Source organism: Acipenser ruthenus, chromosome 40 (genome assembly GCF_902713425.1).
Source record: "Acipenser ruthenus chromosome 40, fAciRut3.2 maternal haplotype, whole genome shotgun sequence".
In the NCBI taxonomy this organism is placed as follows: Eukaryota; Metazoa; Chordata; class Actinopteri; order Acipenseriformes; family Acipenseridae; genus Acipenser; species Acipenser ruthenus.
In genome coordinates, this window is record NC_081228.1 from 9672861 (window position 1) to 9699259 (window position 26399).

General features: G+C 38.6%; 1 protein-coding gene across 1 annotated transcript; it reads right to left on the reverse strand.

Annotated features, from left to right (window-relative positions):
* Nucleotides 1–345: 345 nt before the first annotated feature.
* LOC117427092 (sacsin-like) lies at nt 346–23233 on the reverse strand. Its single transcript, XM_034045461.3, has 8 exons — nt 23197–23233; nt 20890–21030; nt 19924–20014; nt 18924–19035; nt 17335–17481; nt 15548–16988; nt 14950–15038; nt 346–14803 (listed from the first exon to the last, which is right to left on the reverse strand). Exons 2-8 carry the CDS (start codon nt 20940–20942, stop codon nt 3939–3941), a joined length of 12798 nt encoding a protein of 4265 aa, XP_033901352.3. The 5' UTR covers nt 20943–21030; nt 23197–23233; the 3' UTR covers nt 346–3938.
* Nucleotides 23234–26399: the final 3166 nt, after the last annotated feature.

A 26399-nucleotide genomic window follows, 5' to 3' on the forward strand; every position in this document is an offset into this window, starting at 1 on the left:
CCTCACCACACAGAATAGGGAAAGATCGTCAGGTTTATCTTCAAGATCAAGCTCTTCACTAAAAATTTTGAACTGTTGGTGAATTTTCCCATTTGTGCAGATAAAATTGACAATTTGCAGGACTGTCTTCATAACATTTTCATCCTTGAAATATTTGCCCACGAGATGTTCACGATGGATGACGCAATGAACAGGCAGAAAGTCAGGAAACCTGGGATCACTTTTCATGAGTCCGATGAGACCTATGTGTTTTCCTACCATTGCAGGTGCACCATCAGTAGCAACACTGACAAGTTTGTCAAGGGATACGCCAGAATCGTCAAGCGCTAAGCTGAATGCCTGTGATTTACACAAGTCATTTTTCATACTGGTTGAAACTTCAGCACTGATCAGTGAGATGCGTCTTTCTGTTGTGTGGCGTGAAGATGGAATTTGGCTTACTAGCTTTTGAAGCTTTTTATTATCGGGATTTAAAATGCCACCACTTCTGCAATGTTCTTTTTAATAAATTTTCCTTCAGAATGAGGACGTTTGGCACGAGCGATATTCCACACAACAGCAACACCTCGTTTTTCATCCTCATATCATCTTTTCTTAGTTGAGAGTTTACTTAATGCCATTTTCTTGGTGAAATGAACCAAAACGAAACAGTAAATAAAAAGAAAAATTGACCCTGGCCTTGAAAAACAAGATAATCATCCCAACGAACTTCAATTGAAAGTGAGTGCAATACGCAGACGTTGAGTGTCATGAACATTGAGTGTCAAAGGTCATTACGCTTGACGCCACTGCGTCAAACGTACTGGTTAGGCGGAAGAGAAGAGGAAGAACAACAGTAAACACGAATGGAAATAAGAAAGCAAACGAACAAGTTTATTTTACTCCCTTTTTATTTCTCGTGTTTATTATTCTTTCTTCTCTTCTTCCAGTTTTATCGAGCCACACACACACACGAGCCGCACAACAAGTGGAGAAGAGCCGCAGCTTGGCCACCCCTGATATATAATTTCACATATTGGGAGGTGTTATAGAAAATACAAACACAACTGATTTGTAAGCAATTCTTAAAGTTTATTGAATTATAGTATAAGATTGAATGTTATTGAATTGACCATCAGATGAAGCCTGATCATCTCGGTTTTTAGGAATACAAAACAAAATAGTAAAGAAATATGAAAAGCAAAGGAAATATAAACTATTTTCTACTTCATAATAATTATCACAACTTTTACACAGATTTTACTCCAGGTTTACAATTACAAAGGAAAAAAAACAAAGCAGAATTGTTACACAACAAGAAACCGATTGGACCTATGTGGTCTTGAAAACTTGTGTTTTGCGTCACATAAAATACTTCACCTGAAACTATTATACCATTTTTTAAAATCTCAGAATCAGTATATTTACTTAAGACCAAAAACAATATAAACTGTAAGAAAGTATGAGAGAAATATTAATAAGGAATAATGTAATTGTACATATTACATATCAAAATAAAATACCATTCTAAGCATTTTTTATAGGTAAGTCATTAAACTACTATTACTACTATGACTGCTACAACCATTAATACAATGAATTGGCCTCAAAGTTGCAGGACAAATGTATGTTGGAAACTGGGATTGCTCAGTTTTCATAATGATACAATGTGGCCTAAAGAAAAGGTAGCAAAGTTGCAAGAGATGGTTAGAATTAAGGCTGTTGTACACTGGATCAGATCACACATCCAAATTTAACGAGCATCTAACAAGAAAAAAAAACGAACATGTGCATTTCCTATTGCAACTTGCACACCGATTCCATTATTGTTGTACGACGCTGATGCGTCAATTTTGGAATCAAAACAAGTTTGATCCAATTTGATGTGCGTTAAAAATGACATTGATCAATGACAATCCATTTATAAGACATGGATTCTTGTAGTTCCATGTCTCCAGTAGCTCAATCTTATGAAATACATACAAACACACACACACATATAAAGGTGCTTAACACTAGAACCGCCATGCAGGTCAATTTAACCCATTTTGGATTTAAAATGTTAATTACTCTTCCATTGTAAATCGTATGTGTATGTCTGTTTTTGACTTTTCCTAAATATATTCATTAAATATCATGACAGCGTTTGATAGCCAGAATCACACAAATGATAAAGTTATAAACATTTCCACCTAGAACCGCCATGTGCATCAATTTGACCCATGTATTACAATGTGTCTTTTTTTAATATAACGTAAGATATTCTATTTTTTTGGAAATGCAGCAAACAAGACACGCCCACTCCTCCTCTAGCACACGTTTTTTTTTAATTTTATTTCAAGCCTTTCTTTGTTTGTAGACTACGAGACAGAGATTGCTATGATTGTGGATTTGTACAATTGCACCAAGATGCCAACTCAGTGAAATCCTATGCTTTATTTTTCAATGTACCTGGGAGACATCAATCCTTCATTTTGTTCCAGACATACAACTGGGAATATATCAGAAGGAAATATTTAGTCTTGAAAGTAGTCATTTTGATTGGGATATGGCAAACTTCACTCAGATGCACACAGCAAACTGAAATGACAGGTAGGATAACAACTTATGTGCCTAATATGAAATGTATGTTATATATTCTTTTTTTCATATTACTTTCAGAAAAAAATATTTTGGTTTTACAGGTTTGTATGTACCAGTTTACACAATAGTGTTCAATGGAACTGCGTCTGTGTTTACAACACAGCTCCTGGATGCAGGCACGGAGCCAGCAGGCAGACACATACGCTCCATAGAGTGCAATGCAGTCGTCATACCAGAAGAAGTGTTATAGTTTATTTTTATGTAGTATTAAAACAACGATTTCGGTTTTATAGTTTTGTATGTACATATACCTGCTGTTTACACTTGTATACGGGTATATGATACCTGTTTCTTTTGAAATGTATATTTGATTATATTTTTTCTCTGTTTGTAGTCGTGCGCTCATTTTGAAAATAAAGCTTTTATGTTTAATTTTTCATTTAAATCCGGTGTTTCTGCGATGCAAATGTCAGATATGATGCTCATGAATAAAACTTGTGAGTTGTATCTGATAGTATGTCTTTAATTTTCATAATGAAGCAGTTTAAAAATGTATGGGTCAAAATGACCCACGTGGCTGTTCTAGGTAGTTCGAAAATCTGGCAGTTCTAGTGTTAAAGGTTGGACAGTGTTTCTTTATTTTATAACAATGAAGTTACAGATTAATAGTATTATTGACCCAGCATTCATATTTTACTCGATGTAAAATCCATTTATATATTATTATTGTGGTTTGCCGCAACGCAAAAAGAATTTGCAGTAAATCTTAGAGACTCAAGTAGCCTATACAGACTATAATATGAAATGCCTCAGACACATAGAAACGTTGCTCAGCTAGCATCTCTGAAGTATACTTTAGCTTGTGCTGACGAAGCTTAAACTAAATTACTGACATTATGAAATAAAAATGGGATCTTTCAGGTTTTAGTTTGAGTTCCTGAATCAGTCTTTGATACTCTCTCAGCTGTTTAATCAGATTTTGGCTTCTATTGCATATGAGCAATCGTCTTCATCACTGCTGGAGCTACACGAGGATATAACTTTGGGCATTTTCAATATTCAAATATGATTTTAACGCATTGTATGTGCAAATGGACTAACGTGCGAAATGTTCAGAACATGGATGATTAATGAAGCATCAGATCCTGTGTGCAACGGCCTTTAGTCTTTGCACTTTGTGTTCAAGTCAAACAAACATTTAGCATTGGTAGACAAAAAGGTTGAATAATTGGGTTGTACAAAGCTCAAGTCAAGGTGACTGTATATAATTCCAAAGTACCAAATAACAGAAATAATTGCATATAAGTTTCATCTTCAATTCTATGGAGTGTAATTGAGTGGGGTTTTTTTAAGTTATTGATGAATATCATTCAATATCAGATGCAGTTCTGTATTTTGGCTAGGAGAGACTTTCCCAGTTGCAGCACTTCATGTTCCTTTTCCGAAGGGAACTGTCCATTGGGAATGTTGGGAGCTGTGTGATAGGTTGGGTATTGGGTCGTCTTATTGTCTACACCATGTTGTATTAGCTTGTAGACAAAATCCATTACTTCAGTGCCACAAAATGTAGAGACAGTTCTTGCCAGTCCTTCAATATTCTGATTCTTGGTGTACTTTCCTTCTTTTCTGATCTGGGCTGCTATGAGAGCTTTTTCCACAGCTTGGTGTACTTTAAAGAAGACCCATTCTGTTTTTGACTGGCCTACATCAGTGGAAGCAGCAGATAGGTCACATTCCGCCTGCTTGAACCATCTCTTAGCTTCTTCAGGGTTTGGCTGGTATCTGCGGTGAAAACTGTAGAAGTCATAGTCCCGGAATGAATATCTTTGTCGGAAATACGACCTCCCCCGCTGGTGATTCCGTGCGTATTTATTCCAGTTTTTAAATAGATCCTCATACTCCTCACTTTCACCTTGAGTAGCTGACACCTTTTCCCCTCGTTTTAACTGCCCTATGTACTTGCAGACATCATTGGCGAGATCGGAATGATCCGGATTCTTGTCAGGATGCCACTTTAAGTAAAGTCTCCGAATTGCTTTGTCTTGCTCCCCTTTTGGAAGTTTTGATATGCTTTCAAAGTACTCGTCAATTTCCTTTTTAATTTCTTCAAATGACTTTGAAAACCCACTAGCAGGGATATCGTTCTGTTCCTCTCCAGGTGCCACAGGGTCCACAAAAGCTCTGTAGCTGTTTTTGAACCCCTTGGCCCTCTTAAACTGATAAATATCAGTTTTAGTGACTTCCACAATGTTTTCACTACCTAATTGGATTTGATACATTAGCACCTCACCATCTTCTCTCTTCTGCATGCCCAGACACAAAACTACAATCGCGTAAAGGTAGACTTCATCTGGCATAGAAGAAGGATCTAAGTATCCAACAAATTCTCCCTGTTCAAAATTGTTGCAGAAATCCATTTCAAGAAGGTCCCAAAAATAATTTGGAATCACTTCTCCAGGCTCAGGTAACTTGTAAGAGCTGTCCCCTTTATATTTTAAAGAGTGTATACCATTTTCTGTTAATATATTATGAATATCTTCTGGGTCACAACAGCAGAGCATTTCCATGAGTATGAAAATTGAGTCTTCATTCAGCATGTTTGTTAGCAAGACATTAATCTCTTTGGATAGACACTTTGCTATTTTCAATATCTTCCTTCCTTGGAAACTGTCCTGGTGCTCTACAAAATAATCACAGTGGTCGTCCTTGTCTTTCCGGATGTAGACCTGTTTTTGCATATTGGTATCCTTCAAATGTTCAGAGTTGTAAACCAGAACAGTTTCAATCTTCTCGCAGCATGTGATACTAATTTTAGAAAATATCTTTTTAAGCTCAGGAGCAGATACTGTGGCTTTCCACTCCCCTTCATACTGTCTTTTCAAGAGACAGATCACACCTTCACCGAAATTCTGACATGTTAAGAGATTCTGTAGTTGATGCTGAAACTCACAGTTTTCCCCAAGCTGACAAAGTTTAAGGTTTGATTCTTCTAGGTCTTCCTTTAATGCCTGTGAGAGCATCTTAGGTTGCATTTCTTTTGACAGTAGTTTCAAAATGTGTTGTATTTTGTAAATATCCCAATCTAGGTAGCACTCATTCAGGTTAATCAGTATTTTGAACTTTTCCTTCAAGGATTTCAGGTCAGTTTTTGGACCAATGGTAACACAGTCATTGTAGTACAGACAACTTGACTTGTAAATCTTGCCATCAGTAGCAGGCAAGTACAGTGGGTTCAGTGACTGGAGATTTTGCTCATCAGAATGTCCCTTCAAACTTTCAAAAAAATGTTGAACAGCCCTTTTTGCAGTCTTTTTCTGGTTTGGGTGTAAGCAGTCCATATCTTTTGTATCCTCATAGAGTGCTCTCAGGACTGTGCAGTAATGGTCTGTAGTTGCCTGCTCAGTAACACCAATCCTTTGGAAGAGATCTCTGTAAGGAGCCAGTTTGCATGGAAGTTGATATAGGAATGGTCGGAATTCCAGGTCATGTTTTAATGACATTACTACCTGGTTTGGTTTCACCAAACTTTTGTCGTCTTCTACAAGAATAAATGGAATGTCTGATAGGGACTTGGAGTCGAAGGATATGTTTTTTTGAAGAAAAGCATATGCTGCTTCTATAACCTTTATTCTAGTTTTTAGAAGTTGTTCATTTTTGCAGTCGACTTTGGAAACATTTTGGAGATTTTGAAGAAACAAATCTTGTGGGGGTAGATACAAGGCGCCAGACCTTTCTAATACCCCAAGACTTGTCTGAAAAGGAAGTATTGGCATGGAGGTCCAAACCAGTTCTTCATCATTGTCTTTTAGTCTCACCATTGATCCTTTCAAAGCAATAAACTGTTGTCCTCTCCCGTGCGGAGGATGCAATTCACATAACTCAACAGGCACTTCAAAAGGGTAGATGAATTTAATGTCTGACAGTGTTTTGAGGAAATGTTCTTTAAGTTCCTTTTCATTAATCTCGAAGAGAGCCTTCAGTAAAGCATCTGTTTTCGGTTTCAGGATTTTTACAGAAACCCCCTTTGTGGCATCGTGAGCAACTAAAGATGCAAAATTGATGATGTCATCCTGTGATGGTATCATCTTCATTCCAAGGTCCTTCAGCAATGTTTTGAACCCACAGTGTTCATTTTGTATTTCTGTGAAAAATGGCTGTGGGATAAACTTCTCTTTTAAATCCATTGTTTTGAAAAGTTTATTATCCTTGTCGTAGAAAAAAGAAGCTTCTCGTAGGCACCCCTGCATGTCTCGGATAAACTTCACTTGTTTTAGAACAGAGGTGATCAGATTTTTGACGTTCTGATATTGCCAGTGATACTTATCGATTATTATCAACAGCAACTTTATTGCTTGAAGTATTTGTGACTCTGACAGTTGTTCAAGTTTATAAAGAAGTACAGAGGTGAAAAACTCCAAGTCATTTATTACTTTGATATCTAATTCTTTTGCAAGTAGTTGATTACTATAGGTATTCTTGAGAAATGCAATTGTACTATCCACCTGGTACAAATCTGTACAAGTTACATTGCATTTTGAATTCAGAAAGAACACCTCTTTAAACCTGTTAATGCTTTGCCGGTGTCCCTGCATCATTTCAAAGAGAGGTAAAGACCTGAGTTGGTCCTTGTATAACTGCTTGTTCTTGCATTTCTGTAGACCCTCCAAAAGGAACAGTAGCATTTTGTCATACTCAATTGGATTGGATAATTCACTCCATTGTAGTTCTTTCTTACGAGTCAGCTGTTGAAGAACTAAGGAATGTTCTCTAGTTTGTAGTAAGTTAGGTCCGATTATGTGATGTCTAATATGGAGTGGCAAATGGGAAAAGCCAAGTTGGGCAAAGCCAATTTTTGACAGAAGTCTGCCAATGCTGTCTGGTTCTGATTCGCTAATCACATTTTGCAAGCAATTAAGTGAAGCCAGGATGTTTTGATTGTGCTGTCTTGGATTTGAAACAGGTAAGATTCCAAGGTCTCCAAAATGAAATTTTAGTTCATTGAATTCTGCCATATTATTCTGTTTTGAAGACTCAGTGATGACAAACATGCTATTGAAATATTTCCACAGTCTTTTTATCCAATCTTCATTTTTCTTTTCTAAAACTGGCCATGAGCAGCAGTCATCATCAGAGACTTCCTGAGCCAGTTTTTCTCTGATAAACTGTGCAGAATCAGCGATTGTGAAATCTTTCAGAAATCCAGCCTCTTTCAGTGAATCCATAATGCTATTCTCACTTTTTAAAAACAGATGATTTAACTCTGGGAACAGATCATGAAATTGTGTAGTATATTTTGGTGCTTCCAACTGAAACCTCCTCACAATGTCATCATGAGTTAATAAAAGCGGCAGACCCTCTACACAGCTGATGTTTTCTTTCTTTACATCCTTAAGGCAATAATCTAAAAGAAGTTGTAATTGGCTTTCCTTTTTCATTGGCGACTGATTAATATGTAGAGAAAGGCTATCGTTTTGGTTCAGTAAAGGATGGGCCATCAGAAACTTCCTGAGAGATTCTGGATTCAGGGAAGTAACATTTGTTCCTGCTCTTTGAAATCCTTCCAATATTCTTTCCAAGTTTTTAAAGGGGAAAACTAATTTCATCTCCATGCTTTGTAAAGCCATTACTTCATCCTCCGTGTAAGTTTCAGTTATGAAGTGAGGTTCCTCTGTACACTTTTGTTTTCCAACACTAGACCAGGAAACTGTAAGTATCTTTATTGGATCTAGGTCTGTTTGTTTGTAATGTGTATTTTCCCACAAGAATACAGGAATAAGCTCCTGTTTCCTAACATGGATAGATCTGTAGACCTGGTGAACTGTATCTTGCCACTGTGGGTGTATTTCACAAATACTAGGAAAGAGTCTTAAAAATGGTTCAAGATCCTCATTGCAGATTTCTTTATTTTTGAATCTTGAAGTCATGTCATTCTGCTTGAACAAATCCTCAATTATGTATGAAAGCAGGTCACCATACAATGGAGCAATTACATAGATCTTTAAGTATTCATTCCACTCAGACTTCACATTTGGACCATCTTGTTTCCAGAGGTCCCTCCTGGCAAAATCAACTGCAAAGTTCCCATTGACGTGAACAGGGAGTCCAGTTTCAACCGGTAAAGGAAGGGAGCAGAAGGCTCTGCCTTCTATATTAAAACTCAGACTTGCTGCAATAGCTCCTTGGGGCAATAGCATTTGATCCAGTTCAAGTTCTTGCATAGAAGCACAGATCCTTTCCTCCTGTATACCCACTTGCTTTGCTAGTATCCATTGTGTTGGTCTTTTCTCTTTGCAGTGAATTTCAATCTCATACACAGTTTTGTAGGGCTCTATATCTGCCACTTCAGTTTTAAGATCTGCAATCTTTTGCACTTTTTCCTGGAAGTCTTGTCTCTTTTTCATACTCTCTTCAGACATCTTTATTTCCACAGTGAACAGTGTCTCCAGTTTGTTGGTTTCCTTTCCAAGTTTTTGGAAGGTTATATTCTGTATGTTGTTTAAAAACAGTATGAGACTCGCTGAGTCTTCCCTCAGCACATCAATCAAACTGTTGATATCATCATCGTTTACAACCTGTGCATTTGCTATTTTTGAATTTGCAGCCATTTCAGATGTTCGCAGGGGAATTCGAAAGAGCGTGCCCTTGTCAAGGTCATAAAATGAGGGCAAGTAGGTCTCATAGACATCTGGAAATGTTGTTTTGAACTCATTGTTAATGGCTATTTCACCACCAGGATCTCTATGCGTAGCAGTTTGCAGGTAGGCAACATTAGGGTCAAAAACACACAGACGACTGTCCCCTGATACAAAAGAAGGGCAGTCTGTTAGGTGATAGACAGAGTTAAATCCCAGGCCGTACTTTCCAGTCTTCTCTGGATCATTTCCTTTTCCTCCCTCTCCCAGACGCTGAATTCCTTCAAAGTCTTTTTCCGCAAACCTTTTGTTGTTGTAGACACAAAGTGCGGGCCCTTGTAGCGGAATCCACTGCTTTCCAAAGGTTTTCTCAGTGGGGTGGTCTCTTTGGTCCCATATGAAATGTATTTCAGTTGCCTTGGCATCATCAGCATTTTGTATTAGCTCCTTCAGTATATCTTTCTTGGATGGGTATGCCTTGATAATGTTTGATAGACGTGCTGTAAGCTCTTCATGGGCTCCGAATGGTTTCATCCAGCGTGACAACGGATCCACTGTCATATCAGCCAGGGCTTTGTGTTTTGTGGTCTGTACTTTTAGCCGAAGAGCAACTTCACGGTTTATATGCTTGTGGCAGAGAGCTTTATTCTCATTAAGCACCAGCCAGGGTGTGTCATTATAGTGTAGCTTGCTGGCTGGTCGAAGCACACCCTTGGTGTCTGGAAGCAAAATGTTCTGGACTTCATAGGAATCAGTATCTTCCTCTTCGGGAAGCTCACCAAAGCCTGTTGTAATCACTCTAAGACTCAGATCAAGATCGGATTTATTAAGGCTTTTGCCTTTGTAAATTTCAGATATCTGCTGAAGCACAGAGGTGTAATCTAAATGTGAGAAACTCTTTTTAATGCCAATACACCTCCAGAGGTGATCATATTTTGTGTATTCGGACGGCAGTTTGTAAAGATAGGGGGTAGCATCAAATGACACTTGGCGGGCAACTTTATCAAAGGCCACAAACTTTCCTTCAACAAAGATGCAATTAAATTTCAGATCCCTAGCAAGGATTTCCCAGGAGGAGTTTGGCTTCTTAAGATATTTGTTGAGATAGGAGTAACATGTTTCAACAATGATATTCATTTCAGTGGGCTGTATCTCATGGCAACAGTCAGAAGCTTTTTTTAGCTGCAATATCACAGTCTCCAAGGATGGTTCTTTGTCCAAACCCAAGATTGATATGACATTTGAAGACATTCTAAAGTCTGACTCGAACTTCATTTTGGCCAATATTGGTTGAATCATATTGACAAGCCTCTTGTGTTTGTGGCTGTATAACTCCTTTGGTTTTCTAAGACAGACATTTTTTGCAGGAGAGAAGGGGGGTAGCGCTGGAAGAAAGACAATATCCTGAATCATTTGTTGGTCTGCATTGTTCATCTTTACATTGTTCAGCAGTGCCAAAATGTTCTGTGCTCTCTTGTAAGCTTTTGCCTTATTTTTTTGCCATAAGTATTTCACTGTTTGTGCTCTCTCTAGGAGTTGAGAAACAGAGGCGTTGTCTTTGATCATGCCAAGAGTTTCTAGTCTTGCGAGTCTCTCTGGATCAAGAAAATTTCCTTCTGATCCTGTAGGGATCCTACCATCTTCTTCATCATACAGGAGGGCAATTTTTCCCTTTGGGTGAATGAGATTTTGAATATATTGCAGCTCCCCTCTCTTGCAGGATGGAATGCAGGGTTTGGCTTTTAACATTTCATCAATGCTTGGGTTTCTCATGTCAATTGCATGGAGGACAAATACATTCCTTGTGCAAGCGTCCATGGATTGCAAATTGTCAAAGACTATTTTGCTGTAGAATTCAGGCCAGCCATAAGTGTGTTTGTCAATTATGTCACCATATCCATTAGCAGTAAAACCTTTTCTCACCCAATCTGGCAAGACCACAGCTTGAAGTGGTCGCTTTAGCCGGTCAGCAAATTCTTTACTGGCAGTTATTCCTATTTTCTCAGTGTTGATGATTTTAGAATCCAGAAATCGTGCGTTGTCAATAGCACACCAGTCACTTCCATTACAGAGTAAATTTAAAGGATAACCTTGAAATCCCTTTGCCACTGCTTCGTAAAATGCCTTTGCAGTTGCAGTAAATGGCTTCAAAACCTTTTCCATGTTGGGCCAGAATGTGTAATAGTCATAGTCTTCAATCTTGCCTTCTTGACACATCTTTTGTAATTGCAGGAGCGTTGTTATATATGCTACATTTACTGTGTCCTGTAGTAATGCTTCATTCCAATCTCCCTTTAAGCCAGTGGTCCAGAGATTCTTTCTGTTGGAAGTGACTGAGAATGATCCATTAATGTGAACAGGGAGCCCAGAATGGATAGAAAGTGGAAGGAAACAAAAGACCTGGCCAGCAGCAGCTTCAGTATCTGGTCGCCACTTCTCAGGTGCTTCCTTACTCTTGATTAAAGGAACAGCCACACTTCCAAGTGGAAGAGCCAAAACACTCTGTCTTGCATCACAGACCATTTGTAGGGCTTTGCCTACACCAAAGCAGGAGTGAACTAGGAAGTATTGGGACATCTTCTTAGAATTTGGGACTTCGGATCTGATCTCCTTAATAGCGAAAGTATTAATGTCAATAATTTTCCTGCATTTTCCATTAAAGCTCTCCAGTCTGCTAACAGAATTATTCTGCAGGTGTCTGAATGGGATGTCATCTGCCACATCATAATTGCAGAACTCATTTCTAGTCAGTGTCAGGATTGGGGTGGCACTATTTTGGTGCTCCGTGCTTGCTGTTTGGAACAATACTTCTAAACTGACCTTTTCAACTCTCCTTAAAAAGAGCAACATGTTTTGAGAGGTTTCTTTAAAAGTAGATGCTAGTGACTGGATCCTGCTCTCATCATAGCACTTGTTGCTTATGTCAGACCTGTCAACTTCCACTGCTGTCCTGAAGGGGAGTTTTATTAGGGTTCCTTGATAATGAAATTGGTCAGCTTTTATATCGCATCCAAATATGTTATGGTATGGTTTAAACTGGCCTGGAAATCTCTTGACCATACGGTCACTTCTGGAAAGGTCAAGCTTGATTCCAGGGTTGGATTTGCTTTTAATATGTTTCTCGAGATGTGTGACATTTGGGTCAAAGATTAGCAGAGTCTTGCCACTCAAGATTGAAGGTATATCTGTTATGTGATACACTGCATTAAACCCCAATCCGAAATTCCCTATCTTTTCTGCTTGATTTTCCTTTGAGGCTGAGCCTATTTTAGTTATGTTTTTGAAATCATCTTCAGTGAAAACCTCATTGTTGTGGGACCAGAGTGCTGGACCATGGCATGAGGCCATACCCGGGTCAATGAGACTCTCTGGGGAGTCCTTGTTTTGCCTCATATCCACCAGAAAGCAGCAAACCGTCGCCTTAGCATCCTCCGCATTCTGGATTAGCTCTTTGAAAAGGTCGCTTTCCTCATCGTATTCTTTGAGAATGTTTTTTATTCTGGAAGTTACAGCTTCAGTTTGCCCACACTGCTCAATAAATTCCGGCATCAGTATCCTTGTGCTGAGATTGCGAATCTGCAAGTATTCGGCTGTGGCCTGGAGTATTTCCTTATGAACAACATAAAACTCCTCTTCCTCTTCCTCTTCCTGGAGGTCATCCAGTGCTTCTGGTGAAATATCACGATACAGGCCTTTGGACAAGGGCTGCAAACAAAAATCCCCATCTATGCCTTTCTTGTGTACTGGCACTGGAAGGTCATTTTCACAATTTAGACTTTTCAGATCTTGATTGGTCTTCCGCATCCACTCTAGAATAGAAATAGCTAACTGCAGTTCCTCTGTCCTTCCACTGATTATGCGGGAATCAATGTCCTTCTTCAGTTCATACAGTAGTTTAACCACTTCATCAGGACTCAGAGAATCCCGGACGCAACACTTTTTCAACAAGTCACTGTACTTTGACAACTCTGACGGGACCTTCTTTATGCAGTGGCTCAAGTCTAATTCCTTTGGGTACGTAAGGATAATGTCTTTCGGCTGTGAAAATCCATCTCCATTCCAAATGGGAAGGTCAGTTAGATTTGCAAACCCAGCAAGGTTCTCCTGAATGTGGCTGTAGATCGAGATTGCATTTATCAGGATTAAAAACTTATCTTCAGCTTTATAATTCTCAGACAGTACTTTGAGATTTTCAATGACCTTCACAGGTGGAGGAGGATCAATCAGTCCTAAAACTTTGCACGCCTTACTTTTAAATTTTGTAGTGAGAGGGATGACTGAGCCGATTAAACTGCCCAAACTCGAGTCCTTTATGTCTTTAGGTTTATGCCAATTAGGACTTTCTTTTTGTGTTCCTTTTTCACTTGGCACCCAAGCCAGTGAGCAAAGAGTTTCCAGCTGCATGGAAGAAAACTTGAAGAGAACGTCTGTATCATTACAAACAGTTATTAAAGCATCTGACTTTTTACGAGCTTGGTCATTTTTATCTCGATCCACTTCTGTTGCAGCCTCTAGGAATTCAAATGCTTTGATATCTTGAAGTGAAGATCTCAAACCTAGGTCACGCAATGTCTTCAGTATACCTCCTTCATTGAAATCTTCAGGTGGAAAGAAGTTGCGACTGAACAGGTCTCTGAATGTTTTTACCTCTGGGTCAAACAGGTCAGAGGGTTGCATCGAATTCAGAAACTTCAGCTTTTTACATTTCTCACGGATTAAATCATTCTGGTTGAAAATCATGTCACTGTTGCTCAAAATCCACAGCATATTTTTGCTCTTTTGGTGATCCTCATAGAGACCATCTTCAACCCCTGTTATAACTTGCAGAGCGACATCAGAAGCAGCCAGAAGTTTGCCCTTTAGTTGTAAGAGAAGTTTTCGATCACATTCATCTGTGCACTTCAGGACTGTTTTAGGCAGGATTAGGTCTTCTGGAATTCTGGGCAATGTATCACAATTTATTGCTGCATTGTTTGTGGCAGCTGTGAGACCCTTACTGGAAGATGTGAGAGAGGGCATTTGGTGAAAGATGGGTAGTTCAGAAATAAGACTTTTCTCAGCCTCTGAAAAGGTGTTCGCATTAGATAGAAAGCTCCTTATCTGTTTTCTTTCCTCCACAGACATAAAACAAAGTTTAGTTTTGACAGCATCAAGACCAAGGTTGGAAAGCAAGGTTAGGAAGTTATTCACAGATGGAAGAAATATGTAATCTTTTAGCTTGGGATGATCTAAAAATGCATCACTCTGCTTGATTACTGTGCCTCCAAGCTTTCCTATTATGTCAACAATTTCTTTTCGCAAATGGTATCCATTAAGCTCCTGAAAAATCAATGTTGTGTTCTTTATTAGACGTGCCAGTTTAACTGTCCCTTTTGCTTCAGCTTGGCATCTGAGTGGTATAACCGGCAGTCCTTCAAAGGGACGGAGGTCAGCAGGACAGTGTCTTTTCAGGAATTGCCAGAGTTGAGGGAGCCATTTGTCTGATGCATGCAAGTTGTTTCTTGTATCCCAGCTGACATGGTCCAAGCCATGGGCCCAATTAAATGGGAGAGCATCTTTTATGTTGTCAGTCACAAGCCTCACATTCAAGCACTGTACACTTAAGTCATCTGGGGGAAAAAAATGAAGGCCATCAAAGATCTAATTTCCACTTTACTTGATTTCAGAGTACGTCTGAATAACACAGATTCAACTAGGATTCATCATGTTCCCATTACTTTTGAAATATTAGAAGACAGTACAAAACGAGTCTTACTCTTTGAAGCCAATCTCTGTAGCGCAGTACGAACAGTGGGCTTCAGATCTTCAGAAATGAACCTCTTTTCCAGTCCAGGTAGCAGTGTCCTGTATAGATAATAGCAACTTAGTATTAAAGGGGAACTTTAAAGCACCCACATTTTTATAGAATACTAAATGCATTTTCTCATCCTTTAATATGTTTCTTGAATTCCCTGTTGAAGATTCTGCTTTGAATAAAAAAAGAGAGAATGGTCAAACTCTCAAACACTTTGCCCTTGAAAAGTTATATTTCTGTCCCAATAGAAATTGGGATTGTTTGATTCTCTTTATCATTGCATACAGCTTCTTCTTTTTTTAATTGACTTTGCTTTTTAATTTTTTCTATTTGCACCTCATCTTTACAATGGACTAGATGAGCTGCTTTTGTTGTTTGAGCTTTTTGAAAATGTACATTTGTGATGATATGAGCAGAAGCAGAGCCAGAAAATGGCAGTAAAAACATGTGACATGATGCATGCAGTGTGAAGTATCCTTTTTCTTTTTAGTTTCCATTTAATTTTTTGTTACATTTTACATTTGACTGTTGGAAATAGCTTTCTAGATTTGGGACTTACCTTGGGAAGTCTTCACTGTCAATGAAAACCTTTTCACCACAGCTGGAGGCTTGAAAGCTGGTAAAAGATCCATCGCTCAAAGGCAGCAGTGGAATCCTTTCAAGTTCCTTGGAATCTTCACATCTGAGTATGAACTCCAGCAGCAGGATCTTTTGATCACGAGGTGTTGAATCCAAGTTACAGCGGTCAAGAATTTTGCGTATAAATGCAGGGGTGGCCACTGTTAGCCGGCATTCTGACACTGATCGAACCATGTCGTAGACATGGCTAGGAACCTTGACCAAAAGCTTCTGTTGGGATAGGAGGAAACTTTCCACAGCAGCCATAATTTCCGGATCTTCACCCAATTCTTGAAAGACAGCGTCCTCTGCTCTTATCCAATCTGTGGCCCTGTGTGCTGAACAAAGGACCCTGCATTCTACTAAGAGCCTGGCCATGCTGTTTACCATCGTCGCCCAACGTTCTTGGTGAGCTATGCTTTTCAGGTCGGGCCAGAGGTTGTAGACCATTGATGGGTTCATGGATGGGCCTTCATGGAGGGTTAAGGCAATGGCATCCAGAATGATCTGGCAGTATGCTGACGGGAGGAGTTTTTCAACCAGGAGCTCGTTCCACTGAGCAGCCTCATCGTGCTTCTGGTCTTCCTCCACCCATTTGATGTATCGACGATTGTCTGTGAGCCCAAAACATGCATTCACGTGGACCGGCAGGCCTATGATGTTGGTGTCATTGTCGGGCAGTGGCAGGAAACAGCTGAGACGGCCTTTGAATTTACCATTGTGGTTGGCGTCTAAGGGGAAGGCAAGCCCAATACAGGGCCGATAGTTCAGCTTTTCAGCAAGTTTGTGTAATTCATCATGTTCGCCAGCAGTTGCTGTGAAGGTAGACACCAGCCACTTACAGCTCTTCTCTTCAGAAGGATTCACACTTGATATAGTTTTCAAGAAAGAAGTGGCTTCTGCTCCCGAGAGCAAGTTCAGTCTTTCCTGATCTGTGCCGCCAGGGATCACTTCTTCCTGCGAGGCTGAGATGGTAAGAATGTTCTCAACATTGCCATCTCGGTCAATATGCTTCAGTGAGATGTAGGCTACATTTCTCAAGAAGAGTAAGCACATGTCTGCATCAGTTCTGAAGGAATCAAAGAGATCGAAGACCCGGCTTTGGTCATACAGGTTGCCCGATATCTGTGAAAGCTCTTTCCGCATTGGAAATCGAAACAGGGTTCCCTGGAAGTTTTTGTCTCGAAGCACATCATCCCAAGATGCATGGCTGCCAGTCACACTCAGGGTTTGTTTCAGTGGCTCAAACTGGTTTGAATATTTCTCTAGTTCTTCTTGATCATCTTCATTCTCTAAAGACCACTTACATCCACCATCCTCAAAATATTTGTTCTGGGGGTCCATGAAGCCCACATTTTTACCACTGAAGATGCATGGCAGATCTTAAACAAAAACAAAAAGGAAGGTGTAATGGTGATTTCTTGTTGTCTTTTGCATTGAGCTACAAGCCAAACGAGGACTACTTTCTGTTTTACTTGGAGAAACTTTTTATTTTAAAAGATCCAGCAATACCATTACTAACAAATCATCAGCCTTTGTATGACAACCTTGGTCCGACATTACTGTTCAAAATACATTACATATTATGCACCTTTCAAGTTATCAGTCCACAGCAAAGATGGATGCTCATGGAGAGTAGATTCTGTGCAGCTTAAGTCATATGATCACAAAATATCCAACATAGATAAACAAAATGCTCTAATTCTGACTTTCAGCCACTGTTCTTACCAGTTATATGGTAAACAGAGTTGAAACCAATGCCAAAACGTCCAATTCTGTTTGGATCCCTGTTTTTGACACTCCTTCCTGTAGCCTGAATACCACACCAATCTTCTTCTGTGAAGACCGCGTTGTTGTAAGCCAGCAATGCAGGTCCTATGAGAAACAACATGTTACCTGGGGTCTTAAATTTAAAAACAAAAGCTTCCCTTAGCCCAGTCAATATTCATATATTCCATTTGCCATCTAACATGAAGGAGGTTTAAAAAATTCTAGAATCCTGTAAAATCTCTCAAGCGTATTGCGAAACAAACTCTTAACAGACTAATGTGTTTTAAATGAATCATGGACTAAATCGGGACTGTTTCTTCGTAAGAACGCAATGAAAGCAATAATACTGTATATTGTATTTATTAAATGCATATGAATGTTTGTTCTAAAATTAGCAATTGCACAAGGTATAGCTAGAACAAAAAGTATTACTGGGTGCTCAGTGCATATTTCCCTGTGAAGGTGCATGTTCTCAGAGAAATGTGTAGTTTGTTATTCAGTAACCTAAATTGACTACAAAAGTAAAACTAAATTCAAATAGATATTAAATTATTTAGCAGTTTGGTTGTTAATGGCGTTTTGTTAGCATCAGTGTGGTGTGAGCAGAGCAGTACAATGAGGCCTCATGTTTGTGAGGGGCAGATCATACCTCGGCTGGACTGTAAAGCCTGCATGCAGTGCGCAAGTTGAATTAAACTTTACCGGTGGTGTAACTGAAGGGCAGACCGTGCCATGAATAAAGTAAAGGGGTGTAATGTTTTATAAAAAAAATTAAATTACACATTTATCAACCTAATTCTAGGTGGGATTTTTATATGAAACCGAGTGATTTGATATAACCATGTGATATATTTATATAATAATTAAATTACACATTTATTAACCTAATTCTAGGTGGGATTTTTATATGAAACCGAGTGATTCGATATAACCATGTGATATATTTATATAATAATTACACATTTATTAACCTAATTCTAGGTGGGATTTTTATATGAAACCGAGTGATTTGATATAACCATGTGATATATTTATATAATAATTACACATTTATTAACCTAATTCTAGGTGGGATTTTTATATGAAACCTAGTGATTTGATATAACCATGTGATATATTTATATAATAATTTTCTAGCAGTGGGTAAATGGTTTCTAGTGTAAATTGTTTGATTAATGGTTTCTTCTAAGGAGAGAAGTGATCTCTGACCAAGTATGGGAGGCTGTGACAGAGTAATGGGGAGTAGAGAGAGATGGGTGCTGCAGGAGTGTCCAGGCTATATATAAAAATATATTGGTGCTGTTTTTCTTTATTCATCCTGCCATTAGGAATTTTTTTTAGTTTTTTCTTTTGTAAAAAGTTATTTATTTTTGAAAATGTGTTTTGTTATGATTTCGTTCACTTCAGTTCTTGGAACTTTAAAAAAATAAAAATAAAACGAAACTTCTGTTGTCCGTGTGCTTCCCTGAGTCATCATTTTTGGCAACTTGACGTATCCTAACCAGGAGCTTGATTTAAAATCATGTCATAAACAGTGCTGAACTTACCTTGAAACCTGTGGAGGTCATCTTGACAGAGATTGTCAGTCCCATAATTCCTTTCATCATACAGAAACACAACCTTTGTTGCTTTTGCATCATCAGCATTCTGAATCAGTTCCTGTTAATGTACAAACAATTTTATCAGACACCCACGAGATTGAATTGGATGTCCCTCGTTTTCTAATGCGTGTGAATTGATCATTTGTTATTTGATATTCTTCAGGGGGAATTATGTCAGTTTAGAAGCAAAATAGCAAGTGTGTCAAGCTACTGAAACACGCTTTGAAGTGATAATAACATTATCGGTTAATACCATTCCAAGATAAGTATATACAGGTCCCTCCAGAATTATTCACACCCTTGATTCAATGTTACAAAAAGTTGGTTTTAGCAACAACAAAAAGTGTACACATTTTTTTTTTTTGCATAAATCCATGCAAACATGATACATTGTCAGACTCTCATTGTTACAATCGCAAAAACATCTCTGTCCAATTGCATTTTAATGTTTAGAGGTGTGAATAACCTTCAGTTTTTGAAATAAAATGCAAATGTTAGACAAATATATTTTTGTGAAGTCCAATACTGTGTTTGAAAATATTAATGTTTTCATTCATTTATGCAACAAATACTGAATGTACACTTGCATTTATTTTGCTAAAACCCATTCTAGTCTATGAAAGGTGTGAATAATACTGGAGGGCACTGTATCTATCACCTTTGACATATTTTCACCATATGGGGCCTGTGTCACTCAGTTCACCTTTTGAATGAAACACCAGCTCTGTCACATTCATTTAATGCATAATCATCAACCATAAACATTCCCAGAATGGATTTGAAGAATACTGAGCTGGCCAGGAACCAATACTGGTGTTAGTGTCCCCTTCCGTCACACACAGATGCACTGCCTAATAGACAATAGCATGTCCCCAAACTATTCCAAATCATACTGGTTAATACATAGTGGACCTGCTGCGGAAAGCAGGTCCTTCTCAATCCTTACTTTTAATATCTGTCCGCCGTCAGGATATCTGTGCAGAATATCTTTCAGGTAGTTGAGAAAGGGAGGTGTTGTGGCCTGAAACTTCCTTCTCCTTAAAATAAATAAAAGCATGAGTTTACCATGGTACTATACTATACTATACTATACTATAGGGCAGGGAGCTCCAACCCTTGTCCTGGAGAGCCCCTATCCAGCAGGTTTTATAGGTAACCATTAAATCATCCATTTCTAAACACCTGGAACAATTTCGTTGTGATCAATCAAGCAGGTGATTTGTTAAATGAAGTAATTTGGAGATCGTTTGGAACAAAATGAAAAAAAGCAGCCACTTCACACCTCAATTACTAGTCCCCTTCATTGATCAATAACTTCCATGTGTTCCCAGTCTTTAGAAATTGGTGATTTAGGGTGACCTACAAAACCTAGGGGCTCTCCAGGACCAGGGTTGGGGACCTCCTGCCCTGCTGGTTTTTGTTCTAACCATGCTCTCAATTACTTAATTGAACACTCAATTGAACTAACAATTTGGCTAATCAGAGCTTTTCAGTTATTTTAAAGTGTTGGAGATTTCAAGTTACGTATAACTTTGTATAAGGAACTTTAAGTTAAAACCATTTAAAGAGTCTAATTAAGCAAATTGTTAGTTCAATTGAGGGTTCAATTAAGTAACTGAGAGCTCGGTTGGAACAAAAAGCCGCAGGACAGGGGGTCCCCAGGACCAGGGTTGAGAACCACTGCTATAGGGCTTTACCATCATATTTTTGACAGCAACAAAGTACAGAGCCATATCACTTTACCATGGTATCGTATCATCAAATGTGTTATGTATATTATATACCAGCCTCATTATCTTACATGTTTATTCTGATATCAATTCAATATCAATTTCACATCATATCACTATATAATGTTCTGTTTGCTTTTTCCAGAAAAAATACAACATGTTGCAGGTTAATGGAAACATACCGTTTGGTGTTTTCACTTTCTCTGTCCAATTTTCTTTTTCTTCCTCTGTCCATCTCTTAACACACAGTACATGGACAGGCAAGTCAATCAATTTGTTAATATCTCCTTCCACCAGCAGAGGTCATGCATGGTCTTCTGTAACTGGTTAATAGGGAAATAAAATGCTGTATATATTATTGTTAGAATTGCTTGTGTGTAGTTTAGTGTACATAATAATCCAGCTTGACTGTGACTATTACAATCAACTGCAATATTTTCAAATCTAAAGCTAGTACATTAATAACATCTCCTCTTAATAACCTTCACTGCATATCAACATATCAAGTGATGGAACAACTTGACTATTTAAAAGTTCGAACTTTTCTATTCTAATCAGGAAAACTTAACAGATTCATACAACACATTCATACACACTACAGGGTTGCTAGGGTGTGGCCGTGATTCAAAGGTTATCAATTATATATAGAACTACCTGTTACTGTTCTGTGTAGGTAATGCATTAATTTACTTTATACAATGGGTTGGGAGCTATCTGCGTCCTGATTGGCTAATAGGCATTGAATTACTAAAGGCATTGAATTACTAAACAGCAACCAATGGGAAATGCTCAGAGGGGATGGGTTAAAAGCCGGAACGAGACGGATCGGCCCGGAACGGTACTTTAATGAATTCAATTGCTTTAAAAAACAGCATAAAAAGATACAGACACATGAGGGGAATATTTTAACAATCAGAACCGATTAATAACGCGCTGTCATTAACCCGTTCCGAACCCATCTTTCATTTCATTAAAGTACTAATCGGTGGCCCTTTGCAGGTGTTTCCATCAAGGCTGAAAGGTGTAGTTTGTATAGACAGTAAAAATCAACGAACATCCCCTCGGCTAAATGCGCATTCTTGAATTCGCAGATCAATTCATATTAACCCATTTCATGCAGTGAATCGGCAATTAAAGGTCGGTTAACACTTCGGACAGTTTTTGTAAGTATGTTACTCACTGTATTATGTGCATCTTATTTTTCGTCTTCTAGGCAGCTTTATTAATCAAGCTGTTTATTGCACACAATGGTAAATGAAAGATGTTTTTTTTCAATAGTGTTATGATGTCCTAGTTGTATTGTGTGTATCATTTTCATGCTCTGTATTCCTTCGGAACCCCGTGTTCCCGACGGTTTTGTCTATACAACTGTTTGTTGCACGGAATGGGAAATGAAAGATGGGTTCGGTGGTTTTTTTCAGCAGTGTTATGTTGTTCCCACTTAGTTGTATTGTGTGTATAATTTTCACGTCGTCTTTGCACCTTCGAAACCCAGTGTTACGGGAGCTTTTTGGTGATAAAAAGGGTTCTGGCCCGAAACGGGTTAATGACAGCGCGTTATTAATCGGTTCTGATTGTTAAAATATTCCCCTCATGTGTCTGTAACTTTTTATGCTGTTTTTTAAAGCAATTGAATTCATTAAAGTACCGTTCCGGGCCGATCCGTCTCGTTCCGGCTTTTAACCCATCCCTGCTTTTAACGTGTTCGCGCTTGCCCTGGAAAAAGGTTTCTGACATAAGCATTAATTCGCATAAATAACAATGTCACTAAATATTAACCATATTTTTTATTGTTGTTAAAAAAAAATACCAGTATTTCTTGGCGCTGCCACACAGCATCGCCGCAATATACTCTGTACTGAGTGAGCTCCACAAATGGCGAGGTGCTGGGAACATGAGGCTCCGCAGGACAATGCTGCTTCCTAGTATCTAACTTTACAGATCAACGCCGCTTCCCCGTTTAAACCCCACGACCTAACTACAGTACAACATGGGCTGGTTGCACTATACTTTGTCCTTCCAGACAGCAATGCAGAAGATCAGGAATTGTTTTCTTTTTTATTTTAAATTGTTTTTTATTTTAACTTGCTTCGTGTTTTTTTTTTTTTTTAACGCGCTTTATAAATGTAATACATTATTAAGTATTATAGAGGAAACACACAGAGCACATCAATAAATAAACACACTGAACCCAAATTCAACAAGTATGCGGAGACGTCAAGTTCAAAACTTCATACAAATTACACTTAGCTTTAAAGTAAGAGGATATATAGAGAATATAAGTAGTTAGCAAAATACACAGAAAATGTAGTTAATAAACTCCATCTTAACGTGTGATGTAGCCAACACTGCAGGTATAATTAAAACAGTTCCTAAACTCAATAGTAACAATAATCATCCTGTATTCATGTGGATTGCATTATTTCTGGCTAAAAGTTTCAGTTTTTAAAAGTACGATATGAGATTTGCCGACAACAACAATTACCTACCTTAACCTCAGGTGAAGAAACAGAATGCAATTGTACTATGAACAGGACTGACTTTATAGTAAGACTCCACCCAACTACAGAACTGTTTCCTACGTCATACCGGAGAAATATTGTTTTGTTTATTTGGGTAGTTTCGTTTTCGTGGATGCAGATGGATGAAATGAAAGTTAAATGAAATGTACCCGATGCCCATTTAAACATATTTTGCGCCCAGTTGTTGCTTCTTTTTACCCTCATGTCTTGATTGAGTTAATGAATGGTTCTCATTTTGAACCTGCATTTCGCAGTAATCGCCGAATTCAGCGTATTGGATAGTCAGACGTGATGGGGAAAAAAAAATAATAATACTTCAAGCATTTGTATAAAATATTAATATTATAAAGACATTGTTTGATATACACATTCACACCTACAAAACACGATTTCAACAACCAAGGCAAGTAAAAAAAAAAAATAGTGATCTCCTTTTTCAGTGAAGTATTACAGCTGGTGGTGTGGAGTTTGTTACATGATAACTTTACTCAGACCACCTGCTCTCCAAATACCTTGGTACCCCTGAACAGGTACTTGTCTAATTAATAGGACCTAGTAGAATTTACTGGATTATAACTTACACCAGCAGTGTATAGTAACATTATTTGAGTAATTGTAATCAGAACCACTATAAAATGATTGTACAGACACCATACAATAAGGGACAATAGAGTTATTGTACTGTAGGCTACATTGTACTTGTGTTTTTTTCTTTTTTTGTGATATTTTGCTAAACTTATTCTTTAACTCCAAGCAAATCATAAAACTGCTTAGAATAGATGCTTCCTGGAGGATTATTTTCCACTTCTGTGGTTTTTAGTTCAATTTCTGTGATTTTTCGATTCTTAATTGCTCCAGTTTCTAATGCACTTTTTGAAAGAGGCAAAAATATTTATTTTACAAAACTTGAACCAAACCATTGAGCACCGTCAATAAGTTCTCTTAAGTACTCTCAGGGTGTGGCTTATTATTATGAGTCTTAAAAAAATAAAAAATAAAAAGTATGTCAACCATGTTGTTAGGTGGCAGAGTTTACCATTTAACCTCCAGCATGAGAAAGACTTTGCTAAAAGCCAGTTAGACATCAACCGTCTTCTATTGTTGTTTATTCAAGATTTTAGCCTGCAGCCTGGCAGCTGTCATTGAAATCCTACAATACGGCTCTTTCATGCTGTCGTCACTTACTTCTCATGCAAGAGTTGAGGAGACATGCAAGACGAGTCTCCTCTTTATAATTCCTCCCCCCATCCCTAACCCTAACCCCTCCCCCTGAGACAAGATGAGATGTTGTCGTGGACTCCTGACACTGAAAAATGAACCAGGTATGTATTTATTTGTTTATTCATGTATTTGTTTATTTGGCTGATGCTTTTTTCAAAGTGAGTTACTGTTAGTTATTTTCAGTTACATTTATTAATGAAACAGCAATGGTAATGGTTAGGGCCCTGGACTCCTGACTGAAGGGTCTTGTGCGGGTTCAATCCCAGGTGGACACACACAAACACTGTTGCTGTATGAATTACTCCAGTAAAAAAAAAAAAAGCCGTATAAATGGGTAATTGTATGTAAAACCACAATGTGTAAACTTATAACAGTTGTAAATCTCCATAAGGGTGTCTTCTAAGAAATGAAATAATAATCCATATAAATTCTGCGACCTGTTTTTACAGTTGGGTATTTACTGGAACAATCACTTTTCCTCTCTTTCCCCCTTCTCCCCCTGTACTCTCTCCCTCTCTATCCTTCCCTCCTCTTCTCTCTGCCCTTCCCTCTCTCCCCTTGTCTCTCTCCCCCTCACTCTCCCCCCCCCCCCCTCAGTGCCTCTGAAGGGGATCTGTGTGGAGGTGAGGGTGCAGGGTTTTGTAGTGGATGTCTCCTCCACTCTGCGCTATGAGAACTGTGAGTCTAGCCTGCTGGAGGCTATCTTCGTGTTCCCCATGGAGTGCTCCTCGCTCCACCACTTCCATGCCCATATCGGGGGGGGGGGGGAGCGCATTGAGGCAGAGATCCGGGAGAAACAGCAGGTGAGAGGGGTGGGGGGACGGGGGTTCAATTTAGTTTCATTGATTTCAGTTCAGTTCATCTTAACTTTATTCCTTTCAAAATCAGTTAAGTTCCATTTGGTTCAGATTAGTGAAGCTCAATACATTTAATTTTAGTTCATTTCAGTTCAGATCAAGTCTGTGAAGTTCAATTTCATTTTTCCATTAATTTCAATTCAGTTAAATTCTGTGAAGTTTAATTTCAGTTTGGTTCACTTCTGTGAAGTTCAATTCAATTCCGTTGAATTCAATTATGTTCAATTCCATTAAAATTCAGTTTAGTTTAATTCAATTGTTTCAATTGAAATGGAACCAAGTTGAGTTTTGATTCCCTTGCTCTCTCTCTCTCTCTCTCCCTTTCCCTGCCCCTCTCGCTCTCTCCCCTTCTCTCCCCTTCTCTCCCACCCTACTGTACCTACAGTGTACCTACTGCTTTCAGTAAACCACAGACACTGTAGAAAGGAATGAAAATGACAGACTGTATTGCTCTGTATTAATTGAGCTGAACAGTTAAAAACTGAAGACCACTGGATTGTGGGCATCCAAGGAGACAGCCAGCAAGCCTGCCAGAGATGTCTGAATGAAATGGAGCAATTGAATAGGGAATGGATCACAGAAAAGACCGTAGAGAACTTTTTCAACAATGAGAGTGGATATGGGGAGCTGCCCATGCACTCTTGTTGGCATTGGCATTATTCTGCCCATTTTGACTCATGGTTACCACACACCAGACCAGTAACCTATGAGAGGGAAATGAATATCCCACCTACTGACCCGGGGGCAGAAGAGTATCCAGCGTTGCACTTTGAAGCACTTAAGAGTGGAGTTAAGATGGCAAAGCTCCAGAAGAAGAAGAAGAACAGGGAAACAGCTATTTACTCTGTGACAGCAAGGGATGTGAAACATGTTAAGGAGATTATACAGGACCACCTCTGGTATTACCAGCCCCTGATAGAGCTAGCTTTGAAAACTGGCTTCATATGTAGCCATGGCTCTCCCAAGAAAGAAAATGAAGGATGAAAAGAATGGGAAATGAAAGGTCGGTTCGGTGGGTTTTTTCAATAGTGTTGTGTTGTTCCCACTTAGTTGTATTGTGTGTATCATTTTCATACTCTGTCCAGCTTCGGA

Excerpts from the sequence above, each read along its gene's own strand:
- LOC117427092 (XM_034045461.3), bottom strand. The coding sequence starts at position 20,942 with ATGGACAGAGGAAGAAAAAGAAAATTGGACAGAGAAAGTGAAAACACC. Across the intron at positions 17,482-18,923 it reads TGACCTCCACAGGTTTCAAG|GACCTGCATTGCTGGCTTAC; the intron begins GTAAGTTCAGCA and ends TGTTTCTCATAG. Across the intron at positions 16,989-17,334 it reads CTCTGTTTACCATATAACTG|ATCTGCCATGCATCTTCAGT; the intron begins GTAAGAACAGTG and ends TTTTTGTTTAAG.